The sequence below is a fragment of the Prionailurus viverrinus genome, chromosome B2 (assembly GCF_022837055.1).
Source record: "Prionailurus viverrinus isolate Anna chromosome B2, UM_Priviv_1.0, whole genome shotgun sequence".
Classification (NCBI taxonomy): Eukaryota; Metazoa; Chordata; class Mammalia; order Carnivora; family Felidae; genus Prionailurus; species Prionailurus viverrinus.
This window is the reverse complement of record NC_062565.1, coordinates 121522694-121536561: the sequence shown is the minus strand read 5'-3', so window position 1 is coordinate 121536561 and position 13868 is coordinate 121522694. Positions and strand designations below refer to the sequence as shown.

Here is a 13868-nt window from a genome sequence, read left to right as displayed (position 1 = left end):
TCTGATCCAACACCAAAGCAGGAACCAAACGGGGTTGCTCGTTTGTTCAGTCTTTATCATCTGTCATCTGCTTATCTTGCGTAGCTGTTGAAAAACAACAGTGGCACCACAAATAGAAGGAAATGACTTCCTAAATGTCCTCACCCCTCTCCTCCAAAAATGAAAGAAAAAGGATATTTCCATTTATATCTAATCATTTTTGTTAATATATTACTTTACTATATTAATGTGCGTGTGTGTATACTCAGTGCTCCGAAAAGCTTACGCACACAAGCTTGAGTCTCCATTCAGACATAAAATGTTTAAACTAATGGTGCAGAACTGACCTCTCTGTCTCTCCTCTCTGCCTGTAGGTTGCGGCATGTTTACTCTCCTGTCGTCCGTCACTGCTGCTGTCAGTGGCCTCCTGGTGGGTTATGAACTTGGGCTCATCTCTGGAGCCCTTCTGCAGATAAGAACCTTATTAGCCCTGACCTGCCACGAGCAGGAGATGGTTGTGAGCTCCCTCCTCATGGGGGCCTTGCTCGCCTCTCTCACTGGAGGGGTCCTGATTGACAGATACGGACGAAGGGCTGCCATCATCTTGTCATCCTGCCTACTTGGACTCGGAAGCCTGGTGTTGATACTCAGTTCATCTTACACGGTCCTCATAGCGGGACGCGTTGCTCTAGGGGTTTCCATTTCACTCTCTTCAATTGCCACATGTGTTTACATCGCAGAGATTGCTCCCCAACACAGAAGAGGCCTGCTTGTGTCACTGAATGAGCTGATGATTGTCATCGGCATACTTTTTGCCTACATCTCAAATTATGCGTTTGCCAATGTTTCCCATGGCTGGAAGTACATGTTTGGCCTTGTCATTCCCTTGGGAATTTTGCAGGCAATTGCAATGTATTTTCTGCCTCCAAGTCCCCGGTTTCTGGTGATGAAAGGACACGAGGAAGCTGCTAGCAAGGTTCTCAGAAGGTTGAGAGCCATCTCAGATACAACTGAGGAACTCACTGGGATCAAATCTTCCCTGAAAGATGAATATCAGTATAGTTTCTGGGATCTGTTTCGATCAAAGGACAACATGAGGACCCGGATAATGATAGGCCTAACACTGGTATTTTTTGTGCAAGTCACTGGTCAGCCAAACATATTATTCTATGCGTCAACTGTTTTGAAGTCCGTTGGCTTCCAAAGCAATGAGGCAGCGAGCCTCGCCTCCACTGGGGTTGGGGTCGTCAAGGTCATCAGCACCATCCCCGCCACTCTTCTTGTAGACCACGTTGGGAGCAAAACCTTCCTTTGTATCGGCTCCTCTGTGATGGCAGCTTCATTGATGACCATGGGCATCGTGAATCTCAACATCCCCATGAACTTCACCAATATCTGCAGAAGCCATAGCCCTGTCAACCAATCATTGGATGAGTCTGTGTTCTATGGGCCCGGAAACCTGTCAGCCAGTGATGATACTCTTAGAGAGCTCTATAAGGAGCTCACTGCCCGCAGCCAAAGCTCCCTAATGCCCATGAGAAATGACATGGATAAGAAAGGAGTGACACACTTACCAAATACTGGACTGAGCCAAGCTCAATACCAGATAGTCACAGATCCCGCGGACGTCCCAGCTTTCTTGAAATGGCTTTCCTTAGCCAGCTTGCTTGTTTATGTTGCTGCTTTTTCCATTGGTCTAGGACCAAGTAAGTATCCTATTTTTTTATTCCTTTCCTCTTTGCCCTTATGAATGCTAACTTGTTGCCTTTGGCCATCAGAACGTCTTATGGCTATGGTACCTTGCACATAAACCTACTAGACGTAAGATGGGGATAATACTGGCCACCTGACATTTCTACTCATGTGGAAAGTATGCTTGGCTCATACCTCTCTTGTGAGATGTGCAGGGCTGGTATTCAACAGAAGGATTAGTTTTCCATTATCTGTCGCAGGAGGATAATTTAATAGCAATTGATTGGGGATAAACCAGACCTCAAGAGATGAGTATTGTGCAAGAAATCTGTGTTTTATGAAAGCAGTTTACTGGAATAACATTTTCTCCCATATCATTCCTGAGTGTCTTCGTGAATGGAAGGAAAAAATCAAGCTTTTAGTTTTTCTCAAAGACACACTGGTGGATGCATTCAGTAATAATGAAGAACAGGGAACGATGAGTTGGGAAGGAGGGCGGATTATTCCTGTAAGTACTGTATGTTTTATCACCAGAGTAACCTCCCTGAGCACTTTACTCATTAAGCAGGAGAATGGGAGTCGAGTTACTCCCATTCAATACAATATAAACAATTTACAGGGAGATAGCTACACGGTTGTTTTATTTTATATAGCTGGTCTACTCCAATGACAAAGTTCAAACACTTCTCTTGAGCAAACTCTACGGTTTTCTAGAACAGGTTGTTGGTGGCAGTTCCTCGTCTTTTAGCCTCACACACAAAATCCAAACCTCTCTTTAGGGAAGTATAAGTCAACTCCTACAACTCTCCCTCTCCCCCATTCTTTCCCTCTTTCCCTCTTCCTTTCTTCCTTCCTCTCTCCCACAAAGTTTTGCTGTTGTTGTTTACAAGGATCAGGGACCAAGCAGAGTTGCTCAGATAAAAGGAAATATTGGAGCTTAAGAACATGAGAAGACATTGGTTATGTTGAAGGAGAGGGAATCTCACGGACAAATTTAGGTTTCTGCTTCCAGGACCTGACAATGTTCCTAGAAAGAAAGTCACTTTAGGGCTTGCTCTGGTGATCTACTGTTAGGTCATTAACTATTCGTTCAGGCGATATGTATCAAGTGACTAATTTTTTAATAACAAACAACTATGCTAGATGTTGAGGAAATCGTAATGAACAAGACAGACACTGTCCCTGTCTTCAAGGAGATGATACTTGAATTAACTGAACTATATTCCCTGTGTCTGCTTCTTTCTGGTCAGCAACCAGCCGATTTGGCCTCCTTAATCTCAGTTAATTAGTACCTGGATTTGCACATGACTTATATGGCCTCTACAGCTGCTCTCTTTCCTCACTTTGCAGCCTACTTCCACATCTAACTGAGATCAGTCTCTAGATATTGATTCTCTCAAATTCCAGAGAAAGAGAAGGAATCTGATGGGCTCTGTCCTTTGCGACGCAGTCATAAGTGGTTGTTCAGGACACCTCTAGGCCACATGGTCCAAACCATGGACGACCAGAGCTGGCCCTTCATCTGGCACTGTGAGTTGATGGATTTCCTTCTAAGGGACTGTGCATGGGCAGATACGAGTCAATTCTACAATACCATCAGCCTCTGACCTCTCTGACTTGTTTCTGAACCCTGGCCCTCCTTATTAAGACTTAGCAATGACAAATATTATTAATGAAGTTTCCTGAAAACAGGTTTCGACTATTATTTCAGGAATCAGGCATCTTGGGTGTGTATCTGTGGGACACTTATCTTAGTTAGTTTGGGTTGCTATAACAAAAGACCAAAGACTGGATGGCTTAGACAACAAACATTTATTTCTCATCGTCTGGCGGCTGGCGAGTCCAAGATCAAGGTGCTGGCAGACTTGGCTGTTGGCGAGAGTCCCCCTCCTGGTTTGTGATTGGCCATTACCTTCGTAGTGTGTCCTCACATGGCAGAGGGACAGAGAGAGAGGCAGAAACAGAGACAGACAAAAGAGAGCTAGCTAGCTTTCTCATGGCTCCACCCTGATGACCCAGTTACCTCCTAAAGTCCCTACCTGCAAATGCTATCCGATTGGGAATTAGGATTTCAACATATGAATTTTATGGGGAACACAAACATGCATGCGGTGCAGACAATACTTACGTGGTTACTCTGATGCACAAAGCTAATGAAATCCGAGAGAGCATCTTACGCTTTTATTCCCAAAAGCTCCTTGAACTCCACCAGAAGGGCAACATATAAGTGTTGTCTCGTACCAAGGAACAACTCGAGCTCCTTTGTGAACTCTTCCATATGAAGGAGTACAATAAGTTTTGCTCATGTGATAAACTTCAGGTGGTATTGTCTCGTTGATTTCCTTTGCCAGCGTCTTTTTTTCCTACACGTTCATCATATAACTAAAAATCTTCTTTACATCAATTTTCTTGATCCAGTCTTTTACAATATCAAGAATCAACTAAGAATCTAAGGAAAGGTGAACAAAAAGAAAAGGATGCTTTTCTTGCTTTAAGTCAGAGAAACTTTCAGGTGAACAGAGGTATTGATACGGTACATATTATATCGGACATTGATCATAAACCTCCAGAACCCACATACTCATGGTATGAGCTCCTACTCCCTTTCTGTCTTTAGTTTTTGGGTAACTTTGACAACACGCAGCAAATTCTCCGTCACTAGCTTCCCATTTGATACATTATTGTATTAGAGCAAGAATTCCCCTTTTCAGCAAACTCCGTTTGATTTTGGAAGAAATTATTGGGAGCTGTTTGTTATTTACCCTTTAGGATTCTTGAAATAGTGTTCTCTACTCATTCTTTCAAAATATAATTTAGGCTGTAGATCCAACTCATACGTATTGACACCTATTAGGTCAAATACTGTGCTAGGAAGGTTTTACATACTTTGAAGTATTTCGTTTTACCTTCAGGACAAGCCTGTGAAGAAAGAATGGCCACCAAATTTTACAAATGACGGTACTGGGTCTCACAGAGGCCAACGAAGTGACTTGCTCAAATAATTGAAAAGACTCGTCTTCTGAAATTCAGTGTTAATCCTCGTCCCAGGCAAGAATAAGCAGGCCTCTGTTGGTCTCGAAAATAAATGTTAATTACTTTTAGTTCCGTCCTCCATGAGGACGCTGTAGAGGCAAGAATGAATGGAAATCGTGTGTCATTGCCCATCACATGAGGCTGTTTCAGTGCTCCACTCTGCATTTTATGCAAGATAGAGACAGTCCCTCTTTTTCGGAAGCTCTGCTGGGTAAGTGAGCATGTACATTTATGAGGCTGAGCTGCAGGATAAGAGAGAGGGAGGGTAATGATAAGAACACAGAAGTTTCTGATGTGTACTTACTTGAATGACTGAAGTTGACGAAGATAATGTTTACTGGTTGTTTGGTTAGATTTCAAGCCCGGCCCTAACAAAGACTGAAATAACAGTGAATTCAATAAGATAGGAGTTTCTTTCTCTCTCGCTTAGTGACTGGGCAGTTCTGGGTGCTGTGGAGGCCTCCACGGTCAGGTACCAGAAGCCCCTAGATGGTGTCCCCCAAACCTCCTTGTAGCTAGTACTGCCTTCTTGGTTCTCTGTCCATCATGCTGTCTGTTTAAAAATACGAAGATGTGTTTTAAAATTTCATCACCCTTTTCTGATGGCTAATGGGCCCTTGGGAATCAGTGGAAGACGCAAAGTACGGTCAATTAGAGGGAGGCGGGGCATAGGAAGGCCTGGGTAAGGAGGGATTGTGAGCAGCTCTGTCAGGGAAGCAGGACCACTGTAAGTGATAGGGGACAAGGAACTTGTCACAAGGTTGCCCCTCACACAGGGCCCCGGGGAAGAAAGGATGGCCTCAAAGCCACGACAAACTGGAATCCGCGAGAAGAAACTGGAGCCCACGTCTGTCTCCCACCACATCGACTCTGATGACGCTGGCCACCCGCAGAAAAGCGGGTGTCCTTCTCCGTAGAGCCCTGACAGCAGCAAGAGAGGCCAGAGGAGGAGACTGGGTGCCATTGGCTAGTCCTCACGACCAGCAGGGAAAGGCAGCCGGTCACAGCCCTAGTGACGTCTAGGACCCAGCAGAGGCTCTGATGTGTCACTTTGGCCTTCCAAGCCTCGTGCACATTTCTCTTCTGGCCAACCCTCACCAGAACTACCCAGGGGAGGGAACTCTGGGAAACACAGTTCCAGCTCAGCTCAATGGACGCAGTACAAAACCGCCATAGTAATGAACTCCGGACTAAGAAAGAATAAATGTGAATGTGGCCAAAAACATTCCAGAAGGTCAAGGGCCCTGAATGCTGTCTTCAAATGCCATGATAGATATTTATTTCTGTTAGATATTGTTTCTCTTATTCCTGTGATAGATATTTATTAAGTTGTTAACATGTGTGACTAGCTTCCATTCCATCTACTTCTGAAAAAGAGGTGAGATCATTAAATTAATGTCTCTTGCCTTTCGTTTCTTCAGCTATAAAACAAACAAAAAAGACTCTTTTGCTAATGCATTATAAAAGCCTCCACATCTATTTTCTCAGGAATGTTCATTATCTCCCTGCAGCTGATGACTCTCACTTATCTCTAGTTCTATCGTGTCATATGACTTCGAGCTCCTTTTTTTCCTAATGAGCACGGGATTTTTCCACTTTGACGCTTCACTGTAAGCCCAATGCAAGAAGCTCAGTGCTGAATTCTTTTCTCCCTGAGACCAGGGGGAACGGCCCTTTCTTTTCCACGCTGTCTGTCATTCAGTCTGATGCTCTAATGCCTTTTCCCAATCCAGTCAATGACCAAACGCTCTTGCATTGCCGCTCACAAATGCCTCCTGTGTTGAGCTTTTCCTTCCCGTTTCTGCCATCGTAGTCGACCCCTTAGGAGCTCGCTCTTTGATTCCCGGCAGACGCTTCGGGTAATTCTCTTACATTGCAGATCCTTCCCATGCCCTCCCGTCCAACATAGGGGCCCCCTTAAACACCATGTTCCTCATATCACTACAGCTCACAAATCTTCCATGGTTTCCTGCTTTCTACCACATCAGAGGAAGTCCAATGCCTTTCAAGATGAAACGAAGATTAGACATTCCCTAGTCCAACGTATTCCTTTTATAGAAAAGAAAGAAGTCCATGAGATTGAGAGCACACAGACGTGGGACCAGATCCCCAGGCATCTGGAGCCTCATCCATCCTCTATTACTCCCTCACCCATCTCTGAGGGAAAGATGGTATGATTTCCAAGGCCCTCCATCATCTTCCCAGCTCCATTTTGTAGCCAGTGGCCTTGTGCTCCGGTGCCGCCACTCATACAGAAGCACGTGTAGACTCCGAATGGACGGCAAAGGGAGCTGCCCTCGGGTAGTGAGGTCACGCTTTACCTCTCGGCCGCTGCTGTATCTCCACGGCTCCACACCCCGGTCGAGAGACACACGCCCTTGTTATGGTTCCTTTTCCTTCCCCCTCCCCTCTTCCCAGATCCCTCCTGTCTTTAGAGCTCAGTATAAGTCTCGTCTCCTTTAGGAATTCACTCGGTTTCTTAGAGGTCTTTGTTTGTAGGCACTACGAAGTATTTCTAGTGTAGAGCGGTCTGGTCCGGGGCCACGGAAGAGCCTGAATGTAAAATCAGAAAAGCTGGGTTCTTCTAATTCCAGCTCTTCTACCTACGGGCCGTGCGATCTTAAAGCCATTTATCTTCTCTGAAGCTGATTCTAATCTATGAATTGTGCATAATGACCCTTGCTCGATCTCACAGGGTAGGGTGAGTGCCAAGTGAGTTGAAGCACGTGCGACTGTTTGGGATGCTGTTGAGTCTGGTGTAAGTGGAAGTCACATGTGTGATAACACCACTGAGGCCTTAATGATGAAGTGTATTGCTTCGTTATGTTTGTTTTGCTTTATTAACCAAACATCGTTATTAGAATAAGGCCTTTGGGGAAAGAAATGACATCTCATGTTATTTTTTTTCCTTCTCCTCCTTTAAGTGAGCACTACGTAAGTCTGTTTGAAAACCATGAAGGAAGGCATGTGTGTTTCTAAGAGGAGTTGGGGGAAAAGGAGTTTTAAAATGAGATACAAACATAAGAGAGATCTCGAAGTGTGGGTTTTTACGTGTGTCAAGCCTTCCAGGGCAGGCGAGGCACCATGTGAGCTATCCCTGCTGGCCACCATCGCGAGGCTCTTTGCGGAACAATCCATCACTTGGGCATATTTCCAAAAAATCTCTTTCTGGTTTGGCCCGTCTGATACGATATAGGGAAGTGAGGAGGCCTTGAAAAGAGGTAGTGGGAGGCACTTAGGGCTTTTCTTTGTCAAGTCGTGAAGCATTATTGGGGAATTTCTGACTCAGAGTATCTAAAAGTAGCCCCAGTTTTTCTTGGGCATCTCTACCTTTTGCTGCTAGAAAGAGAAGAGAGTTCTTTCTGCTAAGGAGGTAGAGAATCTCTTGGTTGAAGGAGGTTTGGGTGTGGGAGAAGAAATGACCCTTTGTCTCATGGTTTCCCCAGCTTATAATTGCAGTTCCAAGGACTGAGCTGGGTGACATGTAGGTAACAAGATATGGGTTCAATTACTAAGCAAAGGAAAAGTGTGGATTTTGGAGTAGAGTGCTGCCTGGAGGTGAATCTCCACTCTGCTAGCTGTGCAACCTTGAGGAAGTTAGTTAACTTCTCTGTGCCTCATTTTTTATCACTTGTAAATATGGATATGATTAATAATTAAATCATAGCCTTGTTAAGATTAAATCGGCTCATAATGAAGTCCTTAAAGACTGGCACTCAGAGTGCCATGTAAGTACATGTTGAGTAAAAGAAATAAATAAGCTTAGGGGTACCTGGGTGGCTCAGTCGGACTTCGGCTCAGGTCATGATCTCGCGGTTCGTGAGTTCGAGCCCCCACAGGGCTCTGTGCTGACAGCTCAGAGCCTGGAGCCTGCTTCGGATTCTGTGTCTCCCTCTCTCTCTGCTCCTTCCCCACTCATGCTCTGTCTCTCTCTGTCTCTCAAAACTAAACATTATTTGAAAAAAAAAAAAAGAAAGAAATAAGCCTAAAGAGTTGGGTATTGACTCATGAATCTGTGGGGGCACGCAGTGTGAGGCAGAATCCCAAATCTTCCCCTCTGGTGAGAACCAGTGGTTATTTCATACACGTGGTTTGGGTTATTGATTCTTCTAGAGTTTTCACAAGGGATCTGGTAACTGTCCTTTTTTTTTTTTTTTTTTTTTTGCCAAGAGTCAGTCATTTATGTCTGTATATTATGTTGTAGTTTTTTTCTTTTTAAAGAAAACGTAACCTAGGAATTCCAATTTGGTCACCAAAATTGTGTTCTAGAGCATTAGTATAAACTGTGCAAGCCAGTTGGAGTTTAAAGATTTTTATTAGGAGCAAGGTTTTCATACCAGACCTTGAATGCATAATCAAACTTACTAATCTGATGTGATTATTGCCCAGGTATTTCATTTAAAGAGTTTATTGCTTGTAATAGATGCAAATCCTTTGTGTATAAAGGGAGTTAGCTGCTTTTCTAAAGTAAAATTGAAAGCAAGATTAAACTGTTTTTATTAAGTCTTCTTAAATCGGGATTGGCTTAGAACAACATTCCTTAATTGTATTAGATCACAACATAGTTTCTTCAGCCAAAAAAAAAGTGTTTCTATTTTTAGATTAAAGTACATGCCCTACATCATTTTGTTTTCTGGTCCTCTGTTTCCCTCCATGTAACATCATAAAGCTCGGCCTAGAATTTGAATTCAGGAGGGGGCACGAATTTGGTCGGTACCAAGTAATCTTATGTATTTTATTGTATGCGTCTAATATACTATTCAGGGAAGGAATCCATAGTCTTAATCCGCTTGCTGAAGGGCTCGTGGCCTAAAGTCTCTGCCTTCCATTTTTCTGTTACTCATCCAAAAACTCTGCCATCAAAAGAAATCAGGATATAGATGCCACTGCTTCTGTTAGAGGCATTTATTTAACATGCTACTTTCCATACCTCGTTTTTCACTTTAAAATACGTTCAAAATCGGAATCTTACCCTCTCCTGTGCTTCTGGGGTGGTCCCGATCATCACTTAGCTCCTTCTAATTACAGAATATTTGTCCATCATGGTTCAAACTTCAGGGTTGAACCAGAGGTCCCTTACACCGTGAGGACATAGACCCACAGGAAGATTTCCCTTTGACTCACGTTCAAAAGTAAAGCACAGATGAGCCCGAACCCGAGGCGTGGAATTATTAGCTCATGAGTTCGTTTGAGGTGACATTTGTGTAGAAACCCAGCCCTCCTTAAAGTGGCCACCGTAACACAGAAAAATGTGTGTGGCTGTTCTTTTCACAACAATTAGGGCTTTTTAAAATCCAAACCTTACTATGTTCATAAATTAATGAATTAACCTCTTCCATCTCATGACCAGTCTCTATTCATGAAAGCAGATGGAAAGAATTTGTCCGACGTCACATGCTAAGTTCGGTAATGAGACTGTGGCTGTTATCTTTTAACTACCTTTGTATTCACCCATTCAAGCACAACCTTACACTGCAGGCTGAGTGACAGGTGCCACCAATGCGTCTCCCAGAGCCCTTCTACTAAATAGGCAGAAGTTCCAGCAAGAAAGCGACTTGCGGGGACCCAGAGGAGGAGGGAGAGGGAGGAAGCAGCGATTGGGGGGGGGTGTCACCAGTTCACTCGCTTATGCGGCATATATGTATTGCTCACCCACGACATACGGGGCTCAGTGGTGTGGCGACTCGGGGTGGGTGAGCGAGGCCCACGATGTGCCCTCGTGAGCCCAGTGATGGGGACAGGCAATAAGCAAGAAAATGACTACATGCGTGATACAGTGTCAAGAGGAGAGAAATGCTCACATCCAGCTTTAGGTAAGAGTAGTAAAGAAATAATGGAAAGGATAAATGGAACAGCCTGTGTGGAGGAGGTCGAAAGGTCACAGAAAGCCTTCCTGGTGTGGTGACATTGGGCCAATGCTTGTACGAAGAAAGTGGTGTGAAAATCTGGGGGCAGGGAGTTTGAATCAGGGGTGATGGCAGGTCAAGGGGCCTTGAGGGGACATGAGCTTGACTGAAGATTTAGCAGAACAGCAAGAAAGCCTGTTGAGGCTGTACCACGGAGTATTTGAATTCGGACCAGGCTTTGACATCTGACTGCCCGGCCTCGAATCTCAGGTCCAGGGTGTGGAACTTCGGGAAAGTCAGTTCATCTCTCGAGGTTTCAACTTCCTTATCTAGAAAATGGGGCAATACTGTCTGCCTCACAGTGTAATCCATGGGGTTAAGGTGAGGCAATCTATATCAAGCATTCCTAGTTCAGTGCCTGACGTCCAGTGTGGACCCAATACAGCTAGTTATTATGCTAATAAATGTCAGACAAGACGTGAATAGTTCTGATAATGCCACCACTGACCGCAGCAGGCGTTTTGTTCAAGCCATGTCAGGACCCACGGGAAGTACCTCACGGCCCTATGTTGAATTATGATGCCATGGTCCTCGTCACCTCCCTTCTATACACTATTCCACTTGGGTCAAGACTAAAACGAATAGATTTGGGCCTTAAAGTATCTTTTAATTCTGGATTACCTGCAGTCAAGAGAGCTTCCTAGGAAACCAGACATGGCTTAGAGAAGGTCCTGAAGCTTTGGTGAAAGGTGTGAGGTAGGCTGAGAAACACCCACCTGTCCACTCTTCTACGTTGGTGCAACTAATTCAGACTATATGTCCTATGTGTACACAACTTCTATCTTGTTCATTGTTGTTTCCTCCAGCCTAACCTAGGGCCTGGCCCACAGCAAGGGTGCAATAAATATGTGTTGTAGGAGTCAAAAAAGTGTTTCTGGAACTCTCTCAGCTTCTGGGACTAAAGGGGAGCTCTCTGTCTAGTTTGGGGTTGATACGTCCTGATCTCCTCTGGTATATGAGTCAGTGTATAGGGAATTAGAGAGGCATGTATGGTGTATGGAACCCTGTGTACCTTTCACCAAAAATTATACCTGAATAAAGCTACTCAATTCAGGATGCAAGGCCATCTCCAATATTTGATGACCTGAGAAGTTTTACATTTGAAATTTCCTAAAATTAAGGCCATTAAAAAGTTATAGTGTTATACAAAATATTCATCTCCAGATTTCTATTGTTTTCCCCAAATACAAGACCCAGTCCTTCCTTTGAAAACAAAGATTAAGATTAGCAGTGTCATGGAATAATGTTCCATACCTTGGTTTAGTAATTAGGTGTATTTAAACTTGCCTCTACAGAAAAGATTTGAGTCAATTCCTTCACAGTTTTCCTAAGAGAAATATGTGAAAATCTGAACCTGGCATTTGAGACTTGTTTTTGCTTTTTAATTAATATTAGAGTTTACAGAAATATTTCAATGGATTATCTCAGGCTTAACAATCCCATTGAATCCATCAGATGTAAATGGGCAGTCCACAGTAATAAAAGATCTTTGTAGAAAAATCATGCCATTGCCACAAGTAATCAAACTCTCAAGAACTGTAAACTGGCTGATATTTTAGCCCACTTGCAAGCTACCAACAGAAAACAAGCTAACCACAAAGAGAACGAGATAATCCCTGCACATATTATGGGTTATTTTTGAGAAGAGGAGCCCCAAGCCTAGGGAACCCAAATCTTTTATAATAGACAGTAAGCCAGCCTGATTTCTTCCATGGAAGACATTATCTTTAATTTATTGGATTGTAAACAAACCTTTGCTCCAGAGGAGACCCTATCTCTGTCTTCCAAGGCTGTTTGTTATACAAAAATCCTTAGAAAGACAGCCCAGACCAAAGACAGTCAGCGCTTTTGCTCAGAAGACATGCAGAACTGCGAGAGAGCCACAGAGAATTGTCTCTCGAGTCAAGTAACCCCCAAAAGCTGATTTTATGTTTTCAATAAGAAACCAGAATTTTTTTAAGTTGCAAAAACTGTAGAGTCTAACTTTTTGTGTGGTTTAGTTTTACGGAGTCTAGCCAGTTTTTTGGAGGATGGGTTAGCAGTAGGAAGCATGAGACTCCTCTGCCATAACATTCAAATTTAGATTTTATACCCAAATAACTCTAGTTCTTCAAAAAGCAATTGTTCATGTGATGTTTTCATAGCTAAAGATTTTGATAGTTCCAGGATGTGAAACAGCAGGTTCTAATTTGGAAGCTGCTTCACTCTAAGATATATTGGGTTTAGAACACAGAAGCATACAGACCAGAGTACATTGAATGTTTCAAAAAAGATTTCAGTATTCTTCATATTGCCTCCTAGGCTCTAGGGCTTTAATATTCAGAATCATGACTGTTAAAGGCAGTTTTAGTGATCATCTTTTTTCCCCTCCAATTCTTATAGGATAGTTACATACCTTTAGAGAAAAGGCATACTGCATACATTTTTATGCTTTATTTTATTTATTTAATTTTTTAATGTTTACATTTGAGAAAGAAAGAGAGAGAGACAGAGTGTGAGTGGGCGAGGGGCAGAGAAAGAGGGAGACACAGAATCCCAAGCAGGTCCCAGGCTCTGAGCTGTCAGCACAGAGCCTGATGCGGGACTCAAACTCTCAAACCGTGAGCTCATGACCTGAGCTGAAGTCAGATGCTTCACTGAGCCACAAGGTGTCCCCCAAATTATTATGCTACAAACATGGGTGTTTTATTATCAACTGTAGCCATTAAACAATCATATTCACACATTAGTCTGTGTTAAGTGTAAGTGTTAAGTGTGTAAGTTTAAGATCTTTCCAAATTTTTTTTCTTTTAAATCTTAGGTTTTAGTTATCACCCGTACTCTTCCTTTTTTCCAATTAATGAAGTTAAAGGCCATGTTGATTGATGAAAATGGTGATTTATTTGGTGCTCTGATGTGAGTCATTAAAATAATGCAAAGTAAATTAAAAAATGGTATCTGAATAGTTTTATACTAAGTTTGCATCTGAGCGAAAGAGGAAAGGCTTAAAGAAATATGTGCCCTTGGGGCGCCTGGGTGGCTCGGTGGGTTAAGCGTCCCACTTCGGCTCAGGTCACGATCTCACGGTCCGTGAGTTCGAGCCCCGCGTCGGGCTCTGTGCTGAAAGAAATATGTGCCCTTGTCCAGTGAAATCCTATTTTCCTCTTTGGAGTTACATGAAGCAGGAAACCAGTACCTAACAGCAGCAGTGTAAAAATTGCATTTTTGTAGTGTGAGCACAACTCAACACTTAATGAAATGACACCATCAGTTCCATTA

At 43.3% G+C, this 13868-nt stretch overlaps 1 protein-coding gene across 3 annotated transcripts in view; it reads left to right on the top strand.

Moving 5' to 3' along the window:
• The window catches only part of SLC2A12 (solute carrier family 2 member 12), a 65932-nt gene that overhangs the window by 19364 nt on the left and 32700 nt on the right, over positions 1-13868 (top strand). For 2 of the 3 annotated variants that reach the window (XR_007152057.1, XM_047858015.1), the window contains exon 2: positions 354-1685. Coding sequence is in view for 2 of the 3 variants with exons in the window: in XM_047858015.1 (XP_047713971.1) it covers positions 354-1685 (1332 nt within the window). In the remaining variant the exon portion in view is untranslated. Of the gene's footprint in view, positions 1-353; positions 1686-4583; positions 5245-13868 lie in introns of those variants that run through there. The other variant, XM_047858016.1, reaches the window with a different exon arrangement.